This window comes from Pararge aegeria, chromosome 13, assembly GCF_905163445.1.
Source record: "Pararge aegeria chromosome 13, ilParAegt1.1, whole genome shotgun sequence".
Taxonomy (NCBI): domain Eukaryota; kingdom Metazoa; phylum Arthropoda; class Insecta; order Lepidoptera; family Nymphalidae; genus Pararge; species Pararge aegeria.
In genome coordinates this window covers 2,855,255-2,880,079 of record NC_053192.1, presented here as the reverse complement: position 1 = coordinate 2,880,079, position 24,825 = coordinate 2,855,255, and the positions used below count along the sequence as shown (strand labels likewise).

The 24,825-nt window shown below is 37.3% G+C and overlaps 1 protein-coding gene across 3 annotated transcripts in view; it reads left to right on the top strand.

The window, feature by feature from the left end:
- LOC120628699 (formin-like protein) overlaps positions 1-24,825 on the top strand; it is a 102,947-nt gene that overhangs the window by 54,288 nt on the left and 23,834 nt on the right. For all 3 annotated transcript variants that reach the window (XM_039897264.1, XM_039897266.1, XM_039897265.1), the window contains exons 2-4: positions 16,173-16,343; positions 23,265-23,344; positions 24,005-24,144. In XM_039897264.1, coding sequence (XP_039753198.1) covers positions 16,173-16,343; positions 23,265-23,344; positions 24,005-24,144 — 391 coding nt within the window. The remainder of the gene's footprint in view (positions 1-16,172; positions 16,344-23,264; positions 23,345-24,004; positions 24,145-24,825) is intronic.

Sequence of the window (24,825 nt, the reverse complement as noted above, 5' to 3'; positions counted from 1 at the left end):
GTCACTTGTTATTGATGTAACATACTCGTATAAGTGAATGTGTAGAAAATTGATCAAGTTTATTTCTGTATATGGTAAATATGAATATTGTTAGTGTCCTAAATAAATAAATATATATAAAAAAAATAAACCGATCGTCTGTCGGTTGGTTTTACACCTAATTGTTTTCAGCTTTTATGTAGCTCAGGTTCAAATTTCTAAAAAAAATAAAAATATCCGTAGTCTTTATTTTATTACATTGCGAAAAGTGCGCTGGGATAGTTTTAACTTTCGTGAATTTTCAAATTTCCTACGTAAAGGTGTACGGATGCCATGTGGTGAAGGCTGATAAGAATACAGCTATCGTCACTCCAACTCATTCCGCGAGTGTAGTACATCTATGTATCACCAACCCAGCGTGGTAGCAATTATTCATTGTAAAGTCAACATCTCCTGAGGATGCTTCGGTTTTGGAGCGAAACGTGCGTAGAGGGTACATTGGGTATACTGTTTGGTGTGGAGTATACGGATTGAAGAAAGTATAAATTACACCATACAGATTCTCCTGCTGTTCGCGGAGTATAGCAAATTAAGCTTAATTTTCATAATAACCTAGCGTGGTGATTATAGACGAATCCTCCAGTTAGGAGAGGCCGATGCTCTAGTACTGAACTGTTATAGGCTATTTATGATAACATCGTCGTCATTATATCAACCCATTACCGGCTCACTACAGGGCTCGGGTCTCCTGCCACGAAGAGAAGGGATTAGGCCGTTGTCCACCGAGCTGGCCCAGTGCGGATTGGTGGATTTATGAGAACGGTTTATTTAAATCTCTTAGTAGTTTAAAGGACATGTGTAGGATATGACATGATTTGCATAAGTACTAACTGTGACCGTCAGATACACCGCATTGCTACGTCACCGTGGGTGCCCTTCAAACGGCGCATTGTTGTCTGAGACCTGGCCAAGTTATAACTGCACTTGAAATTATATTTCCAGGCAAAAATATAAATAAATATACTACGACAATACACACAGCGCCATCTAGCCCCAAAGTAAGCGTAGCTTGTGTTATGGGTACTAAGATAGCTGTTAAATAATTTCATGAATATAATACACATACATACTTATAATATACAGATAAACACCTAGACACTGAACAACATTCATGTTCATCACACAAACATTTTTCCAGTTGTGGGAATCGAACCCACGGCCTTGAACGCAGCAAAGCAGGGTCGCTGCCCACTGCGCCAACCGGCTGTCTAAAAGTTTGCAAACGATAAAAAAGTATCATGATTTGTATGTAACATTGCCATCATTAAAAAGCGGTGTTAGTCTAGTGGTTATAGCTACGGCCTCCCTTTCGGGGAACCGAGTTCGACACGCACCACTAACTTTCAATTATGTACGTATTTTACTAAAAAAAATTAAAATAACACTTGCTTTAGCGGTGAAGGTAAACATTGTGAGGAAACCTATTATTAAATTAAAATATTAAAATGTGGTCAATGGATGGCTACGTATTTCCGTGGTGTTACCTGGTACAAGGTGCCAACTGAAAATCAGCGCTGTATGCACCCACTGGCGCATGCAGCACAATGCTGAGCTGGCACCTTTTTTCTAGGTTGTGCCACACATAACATATGTGGTGTTGTGAATATTGTAATGTGTGGCGCAATGTAAAAAAAATTTTTTCTTTCTTAACCTGCATGCCTGAGAGTACTCCATATCGTTTCCAAAATCGTATGAAGTTTACTACTCCGCACTCGGCTTTGGCCTTACCCTCCTTATTCTAAGAGGAGACCCGTGCCTTGTAGTGGGCCGGCAATGATGATTGTCATCATCAACATTTCTCAGCCTTAAGCACAGAGTAAGTGCTCGATGAAACCGTCTAGACAGAGGAACTATTTGAGAGATCAGTATAGAAAGTACATGCCCTTTTCCATAGCATAGGTGATATGCATTCCAAATTCCTGAGCTGTCTGCTCGCGGCATAGCCTCAAAACAATTTTCAGATTCCCTTCGAGAACTTCTTAAGGAATCGAGATGAAAGGTTGCCTATGTTCTTTTCCTTGTCAAAGGCTACATGCATGCCAAATTACTTCCAAATCCGTTCAGCCGTTTTTACGTGATTGAGAATAGAAAAACCTTATTGCAACACAACTTCTTTTTTTTTTTTTTTTTTTAGACGATGGTCTCTGCGACTAGTTTGATGAATTGCCATTTGAAAAAAAAAAACGATTGCCGCTATGTCTTCCCCCGTAGAGTACGATAAGGACAGCTGCAGCTCAAGCTGATTTTACCTATAAGACTTTGACGAGATAGACGTGTACCTCTGATTGATCATACAAAAGTGAGCCGATTTAATATTTAATTTTGGGCATGAAATCTACTATTTACTACTGACTACTACGTCTAGGTTCCTTTTACTTTCTTTAATTTTTTTCTTTCATATTTAAACATGGTGGTAAAAAAGATGTATTTCTGTTCATTTTAGAGGGTCAGATTTTCTAAAGTAAAGGCTTTTCAAGAAAAATAAATGATAGCGGTATCTGATGACCACCCTGGTGCAACGGTGAGCGCTGTGAATTTAAGAAGGAAGTCCCGGGTTGGATTCCTAGCAGGGGCAATTTTGGAATTTTCTCTGGTCTTGTCTGGTTTGGCCGTGGCTTGTTGGCCGTACCGACAAAGACGTGCCCGCTAAGCAATTTAGTGTTTCGGTGCGATGTCGCGTAAAAACCGATTAGGGGTATGACTACCATACTCCCTATAGACATTCATTCTCTATTTAGCGGCTAACCTGCCGATAATCGAGAATGAATGTCTGCAATTTCTCCGGTTTACTTTTTAAGGATAATTTGGTTTTTAAAGCTTTTATCGAAAGCTGTAGTCACTGAGGACAACCTACTTCAGTTTCTACGAGCTTACAACTCACGCTTACGACTTAATGCAGGAACGTGTTCCTCTGTTCGAAATGTAACTCTGTTTAATATTGGTGTACTGTAGTATTTGTAACATTATTTTATGTGTTTTATTGGGGCCTACTTGCCTGAATCAATAAATAATAATGATATATCATATCGATGGAACAAAATAATCCTTATACTGAAAGCTGCATACAAACGATCGAGCTATCGATTGCTGTATGAGGTCGAGGTCGCAGGTGCTGACCCGTGACCCCAAGTCGCATGTTCGAGTGGGACTCACGACACCACCCGCGGCGGCATGGGATCTATGAGATTAGAAAATATACTCAACTCTCTTGTAAATATTGGCGTTACTTTGCGGAAGTCTATGATATACGACAACATATACAAATTGAAATAGATAAGTAGACATTATAAGTATAGACGGAACAATTGCGAATAAAGGAAACTTTTATCAAAACTAAATTATGTTTTTTAATCCGGGCGTTCAGCTAGTGTACGGCACAAAGCCAACAAAATTTTAACACCGTCTTTTGCATTGGGGTTCAGTAGCCCACCAACCCGCATGGTATCAGCGTGGTATGTTTATGCTCTAAAACCCTTCATGAAAGCGAAGGTTTTGGCCCGTCATTACTATATGCACTACATACACATTATTATATGCACTATAATATATCACACGTAGTCTGAAAATGTGTGATCAAACACACAGGTGTAGCCGGCTACTTAACTTCTACACTAGGTTAGCCCGATAACATCTTATGCAGTCAAGGGCTATTTTGTGGTGGTAAAAAGAAGGCCACTTACCCCTTAAGTTAGTGATGAGAGTTATGGGAGCGCGGGAGAATTTCCAAATCTCACTGGGAAATAAGGTTTAGTACGCTAACGATATCATAGACAAATGTTTGTTATTCTAAAAATAGAGGGTATTTATATCGTTTCCGCCCTTCTGTCGGATCGCTTGACTCCGTCGAAGGCCGCGCTCTATATCGGTCGAGCATCAGTAGGGCTGAATCACGCCGGCCATGCTAGTGATGTAACACCCTATCGATAAATGACTTAGTGATTGATTGATTGATTTAAATATTCAAATACGTTGCCAAAAAAAGCTTCCTGTTTGCTAAATGGTTATTCCGACAAAACTAGTAACTATTCATAATGATACTATGTATGTAAGTAATTTATTATGTATATAGCTACTTATATTACTTTCAACTTATAATATAAAGTTTAGTCAATTCTGTATGCCCATATATTTTTATTTCTAATATTATCTCAGATAATACTGTTACTTTTTGTTTGTTACGAGTATTACGTATCATGAGTTTTATACGTAATACTCGTAACAAACAAAAAGTAACAGCACAAATGGTCGTGGGATATTGTTAGATAAGAAATTAAAATAACAATTACGATAAATTCTAACGGCAGATAGTGATTGTTGACGTAATTACAGTTTCTTAAAATTGTGCATGATACATCCGTTTCTGGTTAGGCTATCATCATTTAATTAAGTATAATAACTAAAGGTACCTAACAACCTGTCTGTCTGTTACCGACACAGTCATCTAAATGCCATAAGTTGAAGCCTGAACTTTTTAATAGCAGCCTTCTACGGCCTTAGAATAAAATTGGATTATTTTCTTTAATTTATAGAACTCACTACTTTCGAAATCATACTTATAATAGGTATATATATACCAATTGAATTCGTAAAATTATTTTATTTTTATAGCAAGGATGCGTGAAACCCACCAGCAGTAAAAATAATTGCACTTTACACTTTCAGTGTACGAATTTGATGAAGCTCTTCAAATCTGAATCTAAAAGCGTTCGCCAAACGACCATAGCAAATCAGTACAATTCCTAAAATACATTAGTACCTATAAAGTGCACTTTTCACCATTACAATAATACAGTAGTTGGTAAACAACTGACGAATATCACTTTAGTTCTTACGATCTTATGCTAAATCGACTTTCGCATTCTTTGTCCGTCTGAAACAATTCATCAACTTCATATTGCATTTAAAAGCTTTAACAACTACTAATGGTTATAGGTTTCTTTTAATTTTATTGGAAAGGAAAAAACATAGTTTACAAAACTATGTTATGTAACTATGTTATTTTTTCTCTTTACTGCGGTAAACTAACTATAACTATTACGTTATAATTTAATTGATGCTCTGTTACGTAAATGGTAACAATGGCATTGGATACGTCGTTAGAATGCAAATAGCGCGTGTTTCCTTGTTTTTGCCTCCGATTCAATGATTCATCCACAATGACTATATCATTGGATCGCAATGCTATTTAACAACTCGCCGACCTTCGTTTGTAAATATAAAAAGCCTGGCGTTATTATTTATGTCTACTGGTTTTATATTTGTTTTCTGTCAAACAAATCACATTATTTTAATTAAATATGCCATGACCTAATTCCGTTAGCTGTTTTTAGCGCTTACCTGTTATGGTCGTGTGCCAAATATTTATTTATTCTTTACATAATTGATAAATAAACTTTGCTAACGTGTTCATAGCTACCTACTACTGACACTTTACCATAAAGTACACAATTTTTTTATTTCGGACATTAAAGATCGCGCCCTCTGCAAGAAATCCCACAGATCAGAGGATTATCCATCCTATCTGCTAGCATGGACTCTCGTCAGTAATGAATAATAATTTTATAACTAGTTAAAATCTATGAGATATTATAATAGATTTTGCTCGGTTGCGATATGACATCGATATATTATATAAGATTTTTCTCAGTTGCCATCGTTATTATCGCCATCGTTTTCTAATAAAAACTACGAAATAAATCGAATATTCGTCTTAAGTGCAAGATTACATTGTTCAGCCGTATTTTAGCAAAACCCCGACTACAAATTACGGACTACTTGTCAAATAGTAGTGAGAGGAATGAAGCATAGCTCATTTTCATCGATAACTTATTGGTTACCTCACTAACGCTATAAAAATAGTATTGGAAGTAAGATTTAAAAAAGAACTCATTCAGTGTAGCGCCAGTAATAATACCAAAATCTGCGTGACTCAGTGCGGGTATGAGATTATTTATACCATAAATGCCTTATAAGAATTACGTTAAAGGTTTATACATACTTAATACTAATATTATATCTATAATGCGAAACTTAAAATTGATTTTGGGAACTTACCTGAAATTTGGCACGCATGATGCCTGCTTCCTTAAGATGGACATAGCATAATATTTATCCCGTAAAAGTGGGATATAAAGAAAATGGATTTGTACTGAAAAGGAGATCGTTTACATAGAAATTGTTGGCATCCTAGAGTCGGCCATAGGATACATTTAACCCCACGACTTTTTATATTCTTGAAATTTGTCATAGTGTAGAGTATTCTACTATTCATGCTCTTTTAATTGATTTGATAATGATGTGACACACACACGCTCAAACGTACACACATACACATACACACACTAACACACACACACTAACAGTGTGTGTTAGTGTGTGTGTGTTCACTCACACCCGCTATGAATATATTGTTTAGTTAGTTTCGATAAATAAGAAGCCATTCAATATTCATCATCATCGTCATATCACCCCACTACAGAGCACGGATCTCCTCCAGACAACTCTCAGACATGCTGGTTTCGTTGAGATATTTTCCTTCACCGTTGAAGCAAGTGATATTTGAATTGCTTAAAAAATGCACATGACTTAAAAAAAGTTACGTGCAACTGGGCCCCCCAAATGACGAAGAAAGTCCACTGGGCTATCACCGCTTCCATTCAATTCTACGCTTCGTAAAAACGTAAATCCTTAATCCGCGTGCCTCCAGTGGTCAAGAGCTGTCAAGATTAGATTATGGGGGTTGTTGTCAGCATCATCTGAAACGGATTGACCGATTTGAATGCAGTTTCTTGGAATAAAGACTTTTATGTGTGATTTAATGAATCTCAGAGAGTAGCCTGTACGTGGAAAACTATCCCTATCCATATACTTACTTACTTCCCTATCTCTATCCCTACTAATATTATAAATGTCAATGTAAGTATGTTTGTTACGCTTTCACGCAAAAACTTCTAACCGATCCTCATGAAACTTTGTACACATATTCTTGGAAGTGTTAGAAGTAATATAGGATACTTTTTATCCCGACATTAAGCTCGGTTCCTTCGGGAGAGGGGATGAAAGTGTTTGACAAATTTACACCATAACTCCGACAAATTATAACCGATTTAAATAATTATTTGTGTACTATAGACTATAGAGGTTATAATATGTGTTTAATTTTGCCCAAACTTTGTGTAGATCTGATGAATGTGGTTGGAGATAGAGGACACAACTCCTAAGCGGACAGCAGCAAACCCCTCATTTAAGGCTTAGCGATACTGAATACTTTAAATTTTTTTAGAACTACAACTAAATTGAATGCCACGTCAAAACACAAAATCAAACGCAGATGGGCAACATCTAGTCGGCTATAAACAGGGTAAAACTTTGTAGGTCATGCAAGAATGTCGTTCTACAAAGTGTCGCCCTGCGTCCATCTTTTTGAGGCGTAGGGATTAAGCCTCATTTGCCTGTTATTACACCGGTAACAGGGTCCTTCAGACCGGGACACGTAAGTTCGAGGTCGCGGGATCTTTGCTCCCGGGATGAGCCTATTTGGCATCGCATAAGGAAATCTTTTAGGAGAACCCGAAGCATTCCAATATGTTAACTAACGAATTCGAGTAGATGGGTATATCCCGGGGCGATTTATGCTCATAAAAAAAAAATTAGACGATTACAGGCGAAGCCGTGAGCATTATAGTTAGGTACGTATGTTATGCATACTATATATCAATGTAATATCATATGCAAAAGTTTGCCTGTTTGTTCGTCGATCACTAAATTTGGCGCAGAAGAAAACTTGACTCTGGATAAAGAAATAGCATAGGTTTAGTATTAAGAAAATTGAACGGAATTCCCAGGGGATTTTCAAAAATCTTAATTCACACGGACAAAGTATCGCGTAATAGCTAGTGTACGAGTAAGTTGTATAAATTTAAACCCACGCGGGCATGTCTTTCAATCTCAGCTAATGCTTATTGGCAATGGCGTCGTAAAACTGGAAGCTCGTAAAACTTATCACCTCTACGTTACGTTGACTCCGAGTCGTGACTTCGGTGAGGTGTCGGCGATATTATTTGATGGTAATCTTACTCTACCACGAGTTTTCACTCGCTTTTAATAAATAAAGAAACGGAGACAGTCATACCGTCACAAGTGAAAACACAAAACAATGATGAATATAACTGCGACAATAAATACTTTGTTTTAGTTATTAATTTTTTCTGTATAAACATAGTATCTTAAGTATTCACTATTGTACTGTGATTAATAATAGTTATCGATAATACAATTAAAACAATGCACAGTAAACACCTAGTCTAGTGGTTCGGACTTCGGCTTCACCATCGGGGGCCGAATTCGAATCCCAGCGCGCACTTCTAAGTTTTCTAATTTATGTGCGTATACAGCAATTACAATTGCTTGCTCCGACGGTGAAGGAAAATATCTTGAAGAAACATGCATCCCTGAGAGTTCTCCATAATGTTCTCAAAGGCATCTACCAATCCGTACTGCGCCAGCGTGTTGGACTACGGCCTAAACGGTGAGAGGAGAGTGCCCTTTAGTGGGCCGGCAATGAGTTGATATGATGATGATGTCAGAATACACAATTTTTTTAAGTGGTCAAACACATCGTAGCTTTAGTTTTAAGTTTACGAATGTGGTTATCGCCATCATCTCACTACCGTGTAATTCTTATGTACGCATCAAAAGTGCCACCTATGGGTCTGCTTGAATAAAGATATTTTTGACTTTGACACAGTTCTCTTCATGCTATGACAGGGGCCGGACATTAGAGAAACGACCACAGAATAGTTTTTTAGCTATGAGGTTTGAAGCTTAAAGTCACATAGTGATAATGATAATACATCTTTTATATGGGAAAAGGTATATAAAACATAAATAAATAAATAAATATACTACGACAATACACACATCGCCATCTAGCCCCAAAGTAATGGCTATTGTTATGGGTACCAAGATGCCTGATGAATATTTTTATGAATTATATTTACATAAATACTTAGAAAATACATATAAACACCCAGACACTGAAAAGCATTATTGCTCATCACACAAACATTTTCCAGTAGTGGGAACATAACAATGAATCTCAGAGAATATAACAGAAAGATTTAAAATAACTTGCATAAGTAACAAATGAAATTAAATAAACTAAAAGACACTACAAAAAATTGACATTGCTGAAGTCCGTTTGCGGTCGTGGCCGTTTAATACCTTTAATTTTATCACCTCCTTATCCACCGTTGAAACAATATGCCTAAATTTACCAATATTGGTTTAGTAAGTTGAAGAACTTACTTAGCTGCACCAACTTTTGTTTTCACTTTTTTGTGTTTGTTTGAGCAGCGTGTTTGCCAGTCAGCGGTCAAATATTTGTAAACCATTTCACAAATCACATCAGTCCGTCGTGACCAATTAAAAGCTACATTTTGAGCTAATTTACATAAGTAAAGGTTTTTTTTCGAATATGTTATTCGCCTACAAGGTAAGTGACCGCTGAGAGTTGCTGCCGTCCGCTGAGGAGTTCTTTCCTCTACCGCCAATCATATTCATCAGATCTACACGAAATTTAAGCAAAACTTTACTGATAGAAAAACCTATCCAGTAAAAAAATATTTAAATTTTAACCGCTTAACATTTGACGGAGTTATTGTGTAAAATCGTAAAAGACTTTCATCCTCCCCCTAATGGAAATTAGCTGAATTTGGAGATAAAAAGTGTACTATGTACCTCATAGTATGAACTCAATTCTCAACTCAATACAGTTTCATATGAATTCATTCAATAGTTTCAGTGTTATGCGCGGCTATGATACAGAGACACAGACAGACATGAATGAAGAAAATTACAGTTTGGGGTTCAGTGTCGGTTATAGAATGCTCACCAAACATATTTTTTAAATAACATCAACGTACATAATTTGATCTGTGACATTTTTATTATAAGTAGGTATAATTTTTTTTTATTTATGCCAAAATAAACTTTTCAATATTTCTTACTTAGGTGAAACGGGCCTTGAATTCGATCAAGAATTCTATAACTGTTTAAAGAAAAATTGCAGTTTTTATAGCTGTTGACAATCGTAAGGTTTAAAGAATAGGCTTCCAAACGCGTCTACACTCAGTCAAAGTTCATCTAGACCGCATGTATACAATGTAAACACGAGTTAAGGTGTAAAACGTGCAGTGTTAAGCGTTGGTCATCTCGATAACCCACGTCGGTAGGTCTAGGTCCCTGTTGAAAGTGATGCTTGCACTTCGCAAGATGCAAGGTTGTGCTATTCATTGATCTGTCACATATTTTACGAAAAATACTTATGAATGTATCCCAATATTATTTTCTATCATTTATTGATATTAACTTTTTTTTTAATTCTTAACAATGCTTGCGCTATTAAAAAATTATAAAAAAAAACATCCACTCTGCGCTTGCGGGGCTTTTGAACGCCCAAGCAACCAGCGCGGCGGTACCCAATATATTATAAGGGAGATCAGTATCTACGTTGTGTCGACTATATTTTTCCAAACGATAATTTGATTGATATTTGTAACTTATAATATTTGCCTTGCATCAATTGGTTTCGCAGGCCAACAATCTAGGTTAAATTAATAGTTTTACTCGTAATATCTAGAGTCAATCGTAAAACTATATCTGCCCGCGACTTATTTAGATAATGATTAAAATCATAATTAAAAAAAACACCTTCGCATATATTGCATTATTCTAGGACAAAATTGATAATAAATAAGTTAGACAAATTATGTTGTTGCGGACTTAGCTTAAGAACTTTTAAAGGCGAGTAATTCCGTCATACACCTATTTGGCGTAACTCTTTAACTGTAACTGCAACCCAACGCAAGCGACGTAAGCTTCCATAAGAGCAATTTTCACATTTTTCTTTGATGCCTCGCGCCTATTGGGTGTACCTAATGTTATATATACATATCCTTGCTCGAGAATAATATCAAAATCGTTTATTTTTACACCAAAATTTTACATATAATGAGTTGACTTACTTTCTAGCCAAATTTTATCTGTGTTGAGGATAGATGAATCTAACACAAAATATTTTTCATTTCGAACTAGTAGTTCCCTGAGATCAGCGCGTTCCACCAAACAATCTGTTCAGCTTTATTATTTTAGGAATTATTTATTACAAAAAGTTCCTGTTTTCAATCTACAGTCAGGAGCAAAATCTGAATGGAGTAGGCGTTGAATGGGCGATCGCGTTCAATATTTGCGTTAATCATTCGCCCGGCCGTTCAACTGCGTACTTTTTATAAGTAGGTACACGGAGACTTGCCGCGTAGGTGATAAAAACCTCCGGGTCAATGCGGCAAAAAGCCTCACCAGTCGAGTAGGTATCTAGAACGGGTGTCAGAGGCCCGTTGAATGCTAAGAAACCAACATGAAATGATGTTAAAAAGAGTTAAGTAGTAGAACTTTTTGTGTTAGAGCTCGTCCGGGGAAGTACTACCGCCATGTTTATTCCAGCCGCCAATCAGCATGGTTGTGTTAAGGTCTGCATAGCGTGGAATTAAACGCGTAAGAGGCTTAACACCTACGCCACAGGTTGTTGGACACAGAGCGGTTTATAACACGTGCTTCTTGCATGCCCTGCGAAGTGTTGCTCTGTGTATTGTCGATGGTATTAACCTGACCAACGGGTGTGTCTGCTTTGCCTTTCGATTATTATAAAGAGAAACAATGACGGTCGATTGGCGCAGTGTGCCGCGACCCTACTTTCAAGTCCAAGTCCTCACAACAAACATTTTCCAGTTGTGGGAATTGAACCCACGGCGGGTCCAATTCCCACAAATGGAAAATGTTTGTGTGATGAACGTGACTGTTTTTCAGTGTCTGGGTGTTTAAATGTATATCATAAGTTTATATGTACATTATTCATTAAACAATATTCATCAGTCATCTTAGCACCCATAACACAAGCTAAGCTTACTTTGGGGCTAGATGGATATGTGTGTATTGTCGTTGTATATTTATTTATTTACATTGGTCTAACATTCTAAACTCATGTCGATTTTAATTTTTTTTTTACTAATTTTATTATTAATTACTGAAAAACAATTATGTTCAGAGCACAACAGACAATCCCAAAGTTATCAAACGGGCTTTCCCGCATTGGAATCTGTATGTTGTTTCCACTGAATGATCTATAACGATATAAACTTTCATTCGGTAAGACATACTCTTGACTCGTCAGATTCTGATTAGTATGTACTCATATAGTACCAAATGAGATTGCAGTCAAGGCTTAAGTTTTAGAGGAATAAAGAAAACACAACAACCTTAAGTAAACTGTCTTCGTGAGATGCAGATACATTATGTGATATCATTAATTCAATCTCGCAGCGAATCTCGAGTCATTTGCTAAGCGGCATTGACACGACGGCAATAATTTGTAACGACAAAGATCATTCGATCTCATTACGCTTATCGGATGCGAAATCGCTGGCATTGAGATGTACAGGTTCTATTTCAACCGCTCTGTAGTAGGGTTGGCGCTGGCGGCGAAATAGGCTCATTACCTAGCCAACGCTATGCCCCTTCACCATAATTGAACTACAATTTGTATTAGTTACTTTGCGATATTCCATGATATACAATGTTCGAAATTTAAATTCAAATTCAAGAATTCTTTATCCATGTTGGCCTCAGACAGGCGTCAGGGAAATGAAAGCAGTGAGCTTACAGAAACATATTAAACACTAGCTGTTGCCCGCGACTTCGTCTTCGTTTGATTTTGTTTTTAAAGTATTCAGTATCGCTAAGCCTTAAATGATTATAGTAGTATATATATATATATATATATATATATATAACATGTGACTGTCAATTAATTATAGACAAATAATTTGCAATAAAATAAAATTGCGACTATAATTAAAGATCTAAGCTATCCTATCTCTTAAGTTGGACCAGACTGCTCACGGTGTGCCCATTTAATTCAAAATCGGTTAAGTAAAACATCGTGACAGGAGATTTATATATATTAAGATTAAACTCTAATACATATTTGTTTACATTTTTGTGAGGTGATAACTCAGTACCTTCGTAAAGCTCGGAGAGTTCAAAACCCACCCTGCACGGCTAGCATTAACTTTAGTCACACAAACATTTCTTCAGTCCAATTATACTAACACATACATGTGAGGATACATTGCCGAAGATCTGTTTGGTGTGTAGATAAGGATTTAAGAAATTATAAATTACACCATACAGATTCTCCTGCTTTTTTCATAATACAGTTGCTATTCGTTTTCGCATAACATTTAAGAATAGTTATGTTTGCGAACAATAAACATGCCCGTTCACACTGAATCCACATTTCGTGCCGATATACCGAATATGCCAAATAAGTGTGATGTTTGCGAATCACGATAGTACTATGTGTTAGGGTTATTTATTAAGTCAAGATTATTTACTGTCACAATATTATTTAAATATATAAAATAACATGATCAAGATTTATATATTACTAGAGAATTGTTATTTCCGGATGATAAGTATGAATGTAATTGTTATCAATACTGTTTAGGGTAGATTTGTAATAGTTATTTATACAACAATTATTTAAAATAGACTTAATGAATAATTATAATAATATTAAGTAAATTGTATAAGATTTATCATGTATTGCGAGTTCGTTTCCGGTTCGTGCGCTTTTGCTGAATATCACGTGATCAACAACAATTTAGGAGGGGACAAAGATGGCGCCTAAGGGGCCATGCTACGAAAAATTTAGGCATTCGAACGCGAACGTTCAACAAAGTGGCAACTTGTGTTAAATAGTGTCGAGTAAAAACGAATAAGGAAAATAAAAGTTAATGAATAATAAGAAAGTTGTTTGAACTCTTGGCCGTTGCCAATATATGTGTTATCGCTGCGTGTTATAAAATGAGTGGAAATGTAGGCAGTCTATGATCATAGTCGGCGTCATTTGTCACCTTTGATGTGTGTTAACAAACCGACAAGTCAACGGGCACGCGTTTTCGCGTTGTCTGTTTTATGCGTAGAATAAGGCAAAGCAGACGCAAGGCGGTTGAAAACAAAAGAGTTTTTTTTCTTCGTGATTATGCTACTATTTATCATGTAGCAACCCTCACTCTTACTGCATGTAACCCCTTACATAATATACTTATTAAGAATCCTACATTATATCCCTTTCGTCTTAAGAAGAATTGGCGTGGAGTGGATATAGTATGCGAAGTCCTTTACACAAAGGTACATTGCGTATAACGATGCCTTACTTATATAACGTCTAATAAACTAGTGTGCCGTATGGCTACGGTAGATCAGTAGTCGCCAACTTTCTTCTTCCCGCGGGTGTTGTACGAGGCGACTAAGGGAAAATAACGGAGAACGAGTAGCAGTGTCGCCTTAGCGTTAGGTGAAGCCTTTATATACTTTGCGGAAGCCTTTAGTCCAGCAATAGACGTTAAAGGCTATACTATAAATACAAAAGCGGTGATTCTAGTTAGGACTTCGTGGGCCCAGTGTTGCATGCCTGAGAGTTCTATAAAGTTCTCAGAGGCGTGTGAAGTCGTCCAATCCGCATTTGGCCAACGTGTTGGACTACGGCATAAACCTTTCTCATTGTAGTAGGAGATCCGTGCCCTGTAGTGGGCCGGTAATGGGTTAAATAAATAAATAAAAATAAATATACTACGACAATACACATATCGCCATCTAGTCCCAAAGTAAGCGTAGCTTGTGTTATGGGTAACTGATGAATAATTTTGATGAATAATATACATAAATACTTATAATATATAGACCCAGACACTGAAAAACATTCATGTTCATCACACAAATATTGTCCAGTTGTGGGAATCGAACCCACGGCCTTGGGCTCAGAAAGCAGGGTCGCTGCCCTTTGCACCAATCGGCCGTCGGGTTGATATTATGATGGCGATAATGAAAAGTGTATTTTTTTGGTTGTCCTTAACGCCCTGACTAAGCCACCAATAAACTTGATTATTAGCATAGTTAGTTTAAAGGACGGAAGTAACATAGGCTATATTTTATAACAGTGGTAAGAAACAGTTATAAATGCGGCCGAAGGACGCGGGCAACAGCTGGTTGAAGAATAAATCACTAAGCTGAAATCAAGCAATCAATAGGAATGCAATTACCGATTACCGATAACCCTAGCCCATCCGTGGATACCGTTATGCGCAGGCGCGCATGCGCCCGGAACTGGTTCAAAGTCGGTATACGCGTCTGTTTATCTACGCGGCACGCTGCATGCCCACTACGGGCTGTTTGCATTGCAAGAACCTAATTTATGCATATTGTTTTGCTTTTTACGCTTTTTCTTAGTTTGGTACTATCTGTTGCACGCGACTTGGCTCGCGTTGGTATCGGTTTTTTATCATGTTGGAATTATTCGGTTAATGATTAATGTCATGATTTAAAAACACACCTTAGCAAATCATGTATTATTTAAAAAATAATTTGATTACCATAAAAAAGTTATGGTGATTAGAAATTAAAATATAGTTTTTCTTTAATAACTTTGGGAACAATACCGTCGTACACAATTTTTGTGCCACGGAAGCCCAGTAGTAATATTTTTTTGAACTTTTAACTTAAACTGAACTTAGACTCATTTACAGTTATCTTTAATTTTTAAAACTAATTATTTTCATACAAAGTAAAGTAAATATTATTATTGATATATGTATGTAAGGTGCCATTTAAAATCTACTGTCCCTGATTTAGGTAAAAACCTGTATTACAGGCGACAGTGCTCTCTTTGAATTTTTGACTCGAAGATCGAGTCTCTGATTGTGCTTGTGAGTTTACGTCGAATGGGAATATTTTTTCCGATTTTAAGGCATTATTCATTGATTCTTCGGTCCTATTTAGTCTTAGCATGGTGATTTTTTGCCTGCCACGATAAATGGACTATCCAACAAAAATAATTTTTAGTTCCTGAAATAAGCGCGTTCAACTAAACCAACAAATAAGCTCTTCAGCTTTATAATATTAATGGTATAGTATAGATTTACGTACAACTGTGTGTACCAAAAAGGGCGATTGGTGTTTTGTTTTCTTTGTATTATAATGTGTTTATGCTACAATTTGTATTTCATTTATTCAAGGCCTCAATGGACCTCCCGCCCGACAAGGCGAAGCTTCTCCGCAACTATGACCTGGAGAAGAAATGGGAGATCATCTGCGACCAGGACATGGTGCAGGCGAAGGACGCCCCCGCACACTACCTCAACAAACTGCGCACGTACCTCGACCCCAAAGCCTCCAGGAGTCACAGGGTAAGAAGAACTCTTGACACAAAATCTAAGGTTAGGTTTTTCAAACTTGTTTTATAATGTAAACAATCTTTTCATATATATTTCGTGTGAATGCTATGTTTTAAAAATATAAAAAGACTAGTGTGAATTTCAATAATAATCTATCTACCTATCTATCTCTATATATATAAAAGAGAAGTGTGTGGGTATGTTCCGTATAGGCTCCGAAACAGCTGGACTGATTTCAATGAAACTTTCAGGGAATCTCCGGATTGACCTGGCGAGTAATCCTGTAAAGTTTGGTGACGATCGGAGCACTCCTATTTTTGAACTGTCAAATACAGCTTTTATTTACTATGATGATATTCTATTGTTGGGTGTACGTGGGTATAGATAATGATCTTCACCCGCTCGAGAAGAGAATAGAAGAGAATGAATACGGAGAGAAATAAATGATTTAATATATTATGAGACTTATATTAAAAATTTGATGAAGTAAGTTTATTGTTTAAATAAAATAAAGCAAAATCTAGCCCAGCCAAGCAGGCTGGGTACGCTAGTATTGTATAAATATATATAATCAGGCATTTTTTGGAACGATCTTCATTAAACATACACTGACTTCCGACTAAGTCAAATTGGAAAAATCAAAATCGGTTTATCCGTACACGCATGCGCGTGCACACGCAAACACATACGCATACGCACACACATAGACATGTCAGACAAACTAATTTTAATTAATTTTTACACCGAAAAGACATGTTTACGTTATAAGACAGGTAAGACAAAATAGACTTTGTAAATGTTTTGATTTCTGCTCTATCACAATTTTTAGCGCTTTAGCATTACACCGATCGGACGGCCGATTGGCGCAGTTTGCAGCGACCCTGCTTTCTGAGTCCAAGGCCGTGGGTTCGATTCCCGCAACTGGAAAATGTTTGTGTGATGAGCATGAATATTTTTCAGTGTCTCTGTGTTTATATGTATATTATAAGTGTATATTATTCATAAAAGTGTATATTCATCAGTCATCTTAGTACCCATAACACAAGCTACGCTTACTTTGGGGCTAGATGGCGCTGTGTGCGTTGTTATTTATTTATTAAATTGAAGGCTTTTTCAAAGTTTATTCCGCCAATAAAACAAATCTCTAACGAAGCGGCAAAGAGTTGTTTAAGGAAGACAAAGGGCTGAGCGATTTGCTTGCCATTGCTGCGGGTACTATTAGTTACTGTCCGGGGAATTGCGCGCTAAAGCGACAGAGCGGCTGATGTATTGCGTATTGTTTCGCAATGTGGGGTAGGTACAGCGAATGATAGTATTGTGCGTTTATTACGTACAAGCTACCCGCAATTCGTTTGCATAAAATAACTGATATTTCGTGGTATTTATTAATCTTTTTTTTTGCATCGTCTTTTCCCGCCTCTTAAAAGCAACCTACTGGCAAAAATAAGCAAATGTAAGAGCCAAATTTATTAATATTACTTGAATATTAGTATAATTTTGTGCAAACTTATATCTCCCATTTAATTCAGAAAAAATTAGATCATAATTACGACAAACAATTAGGTAAAACACACACAACGCCTACAACACAGAATTAAGAACTGACAGAAACCGCGTACACGACTAATATTGAAGCATCAAAAACCACATCAGTTTAGTAGTGTTTCTCGAACAGGTGGTTAGTTCCTTCACTCTATTTAAATAAATAAAATAAAAGTCATTTATTTCGACCTACTTGGATCATAAATTATTAGTAAGATGCATAGTTAAATAATAGTAAACTCAGCCTAACGAAATAGTTTATATAAAACCCTTCTGGCATGCCCGATTGAAAAGCACATGTACCATGCAGCAATGGCACAGAATTGTATTTAGCATTTGACAGTAATTATTTAACCTGTAATTTTTTAAACGTTTTATATAAAATGGGCAAAATGGGAAATGTTTGTGAGCTAGCAATATTACGCGGGTGTGAAGTGAGACGTGCGCGGGGCGTTTTCACGGTTTTTGGACATAATTTATTGCATGTAGTGCACATGCAATAAATAGGGTTATGTATGTTCTTAGTTCTGGGGCCTGCACTAGCGCAGACCAGGGCCCCGATTCTTGACATAATCCAGTCGTGTCGTTACTCTCCTCCAAAAGTCGACCTGAGGCCTGAACCCTCGCAGAAGGCACCCTTCGGTCGACGTCCCCCGTTCACGTCCCCATGACGACGTCGCACCGTGGGGCTCACAGCTTTCGCGGTTGCCCTCATCCTCTGGTGACGCTGTTAGAACCCTTCAGGTTACGATCACTCTCGATATAAATGATTTCATTACACCGATTGCGTTCCGTGCTGTGCGTGGCTGAAGAAATTTCATAAGATGCAACCGATGCCTGCCCTTAAGTCCTGGCGAAACGCACTTTTTAAAGACTTCACGACGTTAATTTAATAAGGTATTAGTTGTCAATTTAAAAATAGCAAAAGTAATTTGTATTTTTCAGATGAACCATGTCATTAACCAAGAAATTGGTATTTGATTACCATCAAGCCCAGTTTCGAGAATTAATTAAAGTCGATTAAATTTAAATAGACTGTCTAATTAGATAGTTTTACCTATACCAGTAGCTTCGCAATATATTTATAATAATATAGTCTCTGTGGGACAAAATATTACTCTTTATAAATAAAAAGCTGATATTAACAATCTACTTACCAGAAACGGACATAAATTAGTGATATCTGCATATCGTCTGCGTAATGTGCAGAACTCCTGTGTGGGGTTGAGTACACGCTTTTACAAGATAATTCCTAAGGTAATTCTGGACCTACCAATTCATACATTTAAAAATGTGTAAAAATATATTTTATTACAGCAAAGTACTAATCTATAATACATTTCATGAATTTCTTATTGACAAGGTAGATTGGAAGCAGCCAGCTTTGCTCTCATTTCCGGAAGATAGAAAAATGATTGTAAATGTTGATGTTGGAAAAGAGCAACTACTGAGTTTCTTGCCGGCTCTTCACGGTAGAATCTGCTTATCGAACCGGTTGTAGATTCACTACAAACATACATACTTGACGTTTAAAAAGTGCTTATAAAGTAGGCCTACTTGAAATAAATGAATTTTGAATTATATGTCATGCGATAGGTAGATAGAAGTTTTTCGCCTCTTATCTCACACCATCGAGAGTCGCCATAACATTTTTCTTTAAACATGAAGACAGATTTTGTAACGACCGACGCCTGTCCGAGGTAGAGGACTCCTATCTCCTGTCTCTTTCGGGGGAACCTAGTTCGATCCCGGCATACACTAACTTTCCGGAGTTATGTGCATTATTAATTTAAGCATTAACATACAACAACACACAGCGAATTCCCCTAATATTCAAAAAACCATATTCAAAAGACTATTAGCATCTTCGTTTAGTTTAGTTTATCTTCATCTAGTTCTGGCCTTACGTATACCCCCTGCTTGGTTAATATATCTTGGACAAGTACGAAACGCTTTGCATCCTCGTTTCTTATTCGCACCGCAAAGATCTTGAATTGCCCTACCAGCCTCAATTTTCCCCATTACCTATAATATGAGTACCTTCAAATCAAGAGTGAAGAGGCATCTTCTAGGCAAGCTCGGTCCACCTAAAGCTGTATCTCACTTCCCATCAGCAACAAAGAGCCAGTGTGACTTCACATTGTATATGTATGTCCATTTGGTCCACTGCGCTATGTGATATGCTTCTATGAATCTACACATTTCTATTTGATTACGTATAGACATACTTTGAGCGTAGATATCATAATACTAATGCATGCTAATGCCCACTAATCGTCCTGTATTAACACTTTAATCCCACTTAATTTAATCCATCTGTCAGTACTAAGCAGCTTTGTCCACGATCGGGACAATGGTCATGACGCGATCAACATTCTCACGGAGAATCTTCAATAACATCGATTACAGTCACTCGTGAGTCATCCTACAGACATTTATACGTCGAAGTACATGATTCTTGGAAGATAGTTTACATTTGGTTTGATTAGTTTTTAACCACCGACGCAAAATCCACGGGGTGTTATAAGTTTGAGGTCTCTATGTGTATATGTATGTGTGTGTGTGTGTGTATGTGTGCGCGCGTACGCGCGTGCGCGTGTGTGTGTCTGTCTATTGCATCGTAGCTCCCGAACGGATGAACCGATGATATTATAATTTGTATAGCTTTTTTACCAACACTTGAGGAAATATCAATTTTATAAAATTAAAATGCATATAAAATAATTTCGGATACCTACAGAATTTGGACCAGCGACTCTCTGGCAATCGTGGCCTGAGCGCTTCGACCACTAACAGCTCTCCAACCACAGAGTCGCAGGTTCAAATCCTGTCGGTTGCGAAATTTGTTATATGCATTTTAAATTTATAGAATTGTTTTTGAATTTGTTTTTATTTCTCTTTGAAAGGTGAATTATTCGGAAGTATTCTTTCTTAGCTACGTCTCATAAAAATTGGTCCAAGATGTCGATTGTTATGTATATTTTAACAACGCCCTCAATATACAACACATGAAAGTCGTGGGTTTTTTAATTTCTACTTCTTGTTGTGCTCTCGGACAGCACAAGTAAAATGTTGCCCTTTGATTTTTTAGGTCTTGACCCGTACAGGATTCTTCAAAGAATTAATCAAAACTTTGAAAACTTTAGCCTAAGTGCAAGATGGAGGCTTCTGCCGTTGCTAGTTACCCCTACCAACAAATACGTGCCGCCAAGCGATTCAGCGTTCCGGTACGATGTCGCGTAGAAACCGATTAGCGGTGTGGATTTATATAATACCCCCTAGCAGCTTAGCCCGTTGCCAACTTAGACTGCATCATAACTTACCACTAGGTGAGATTGCTGACTTGTAGTGGAATAAATAAAAAGACTCGAGGCCTACTTTATAAGTATTTCTGAGAATGGATAAATTTAAGGTAGGTAAATCACTCATTAATTGCACCATTCGCAAATCGTGGTGGGCGTTGTTCACGATAGCATATGAAAGGAGCCCATGCCTGTATAAGGACTTGGGGCAATCTAGCGCTCGTTATAACCATAATGTCTAAACAAAACTATTCGCAGTGGATATGGCAGAGTCGTGATCGTCGCCGAATTCAATGGAAACTGGTCCGATGTGCTCTTTAGATTCATGTGCTCCTAGTACGTGATTTCCACGCTCGCAGTCGTTACCGAGTGCCGAGACTCAAGTGGCGACTATGGGGGTCTTGGCTTGAGTATGCCAGACTCAAGTGGCGTGCACAAGATGCGACCAGATGGTCATCATCGCCATCATCATCAAATCAAAACGATTGACGTCCACTGCTGGGCATACGTCTTCTGTAGGCAGTTCCACAATCCACGGTCCTGGGCCGTTTGTTAACAACGTGATGCGTATACCGGTGCGGGTCGCCATTCCAGCACCTTAGGACCCCAACGTCCATCGTTTCTCCGAACTACTAGTAAATATTATTTGACGGCCGACTGGCGCAGTGGGCAGCGACCCTGCTTTCTGAGTCCAAGGCCGTGGGTTCGATTCCCACAACTGGAAAATGTTTGTGTGATGAACATAAGGATTTTTCAGTGTCTGGGTGTTTATCTGTATATTATAAGTATTTATGTATATTATTCATAAAAAAAATATTCATTAGTCATCTTAGTACCCATAACACAAGCTTCGCTTACTTTGGGGCTATATGGCGATGTGTGTATTGTCGTAGTATATTTTATTTTATTTATTATTTAATATTTAATTTATTGGAATTTTCGTTCTACCAAACTTTATGACAGCTTAAAATGTTTAAAAGGCGATACAATATATACTTGTGTTCTTCATTATCGAACCACCTACCCTAATGTTTTAATAAAAAAAATACCATTAAGTGGTTTTACTTTTTTACGTGTATGCAACACACGTTGTTGGTAAAGTCGCATTAAATCAGACCGATTTAGGCCTTGTTTACAGATTATAATTATTGTGGTATACATTTATTATAATGACATACATACATACATTTTGAAATATAGTGATAAATAGTAGTTTCACTATAATAGTTCACAATTAACTATTATGGTGACTTTAAAACCAAAGACAGGTAAATTATACTTTGACGATATTGGGTACTCGATAACGACTCGACGATGGCGATCGTCATAATCTCATACTAAAGGTTACTGGTGATTTATCCGCACGATTTGCGTACACCATTGCGACCGAGTAATTTAATAAGACTGCTGTGTTGAAAGCTACACTGACAGCAATGTTATTTACTGCATCCTCGCTTTCAACGCTGACGCTGCGATGAAAGGAGGTAAAGGTCTACAACAGTGTATTTGTATAATATTGATGGTTCCTATGAACTCAAACTTTTCTTCCATCACACTTAATCCATTTTAGTTCATCGTGACAAGAATTGTCACCGCAGGGCTTCCTAACCTGGACGCCGTAGAAAATACAGAGGAACTAATTCTGTAATTTAAAAAAATCAAGAAAATATTTTTTTGGAAATATTTGGGCAGCGGTGGCACAGCCTGTTGTTCCACACTTTGATAACATGTGGATCACCAAGTATAGCAAAGCTGAAAACTCGTTACATAAAAATTACCATCTTTAGGGAGAGACAGTGTCTTGCACGAGAAAAAAAATGAACTGTACAAAATTACTACCAACACGAAAAAAAAACAATCTGTTTTTCACCCGACAATTTTTTTTATTTTTGTTTAATTAGTTTTATGCTTAGGAACAATGACTACAGTTGGATAAATTACAAACATCCAATAGAACAGTTTCGAGACGGAATCAGCTCTCTTATAGTTAAGTTATATTATAACGCTGTAATAAATAAATTACTTGATATAACTCGACATTTACTAGTGTACCTGAAATTTTTACAACCTTACTATTCCTTTTTTACAGAAAAGAAAAATGGTCGGCGACTCCACTTCAACACAAGTTCTTAGGGATTTAGAAATATCTTTACGGACCAATCACATAGAGTAAGTATTTCTTTGCGAACAATCAATATTTTTTTCTGGTCAACTTCGCTTCCCTCCCGAAGGGATATTATAGCAACGCCAAAAGTTCACAATTCATATTAAATAAAGTGTTACATATTTTTATCTTTGTGATCACTGTCATAGTCATATCATCCCATTACCAACCCGGCTCTAAAGACACGTGTCTGATGTCTCCTACCTCAATGTGAAGGGGTTGAGGCAGTAGTCCATCACGCCGGTCCAGTGGGGATTGGTGGACTCCACACACCTTTGAGAACATTGTGGAGAACTCTCAGCCATGTAGGATAATCAGTGTGACGAGCAGTATTTACTATGAAATTACCAATTTGTATGGTGAATTATTATATACCCTTTGTCGATCTCCCTGGCACAGCGGTGAGCGCTGTGGTTTTAAGTTGGTGGCCTCGGGTTCGATTCCCGGCAAAGGAGATTTGGTAATTTATTAGATCCGATTTTCTATGGTCTGGTCTGCTCGGAAGCTTCGGCCTTACCTAGTTACCACCTTGCGGACAAATAACTGCCGCTAAGCGATTAAGAGTTCCGGGATGACGTCTCGTAGAAACCGATTAGGGTTATGGGTTAAATAAAATTGCCATACTCCCGTAGTTTGCCAGTGTAATCAGGTTCCTCTGTCTTTAGATGGGTGAGGGAGTTCCTAAACGAGCAGAACCAGGGGCTCGACGTGCTGATCGACTACCTGAGCTTCAGGTTGAGCATGATGAGACACGAGCAACGGATAGCACTGGCCAGGAGTCACTCCTCTGACGCCATCAACCAGGGTGAGCTTTCAGCTTCATTCCTACACGATCTCTACCGGTAGTCATGACATTTGATGATGGTTTATTTTATTTATAGGCAACGAACACGATTTGCTTGTATACTTATTTTAATTAAACAAGTACGTTGTTCTTGCATTTCTGGTCTACGAAGAGTTTTGGAAACACCTTTTATCTGCAGATCAAATGGAATATTTCTATATTAGTAGGTAAATCTCCTTGGAAGACTCTTTCACATTTTGGGAGATCTGTTAGGTTATTGTATATATAAATGCCGAATAAATCATAAATTGCAATGTACAGATTTGACTGTTTTTCGCAGATTATAGCAAATTAAGTTTAACTTAGCTCCACTTGCTATTTCTACCCTCACAATTAAATTTGTGGGGGAGCTAGATCCCCCAAGTAACCCATGTATTTAACTGATTTTTAAGAGCCTGGATACTATATTAATTGGATTAGTTTTAAAATTATTCAAAAGTTCATTAAAAAATGGTTTTATTGAAGTTTTCTGTGTCTAGTTCTATGGCCACTAACCAAGTAACTCAAAACGAACTAAATCTTTTGTTCTCAATAGTTTTATAATCGGAAATATTACCAATCATATAATTTAAATATTTTACAAACTACAATACTACACTTCTGGGGGACCTAGGTCCACCAGCTGCACGTACCTGCTAAACT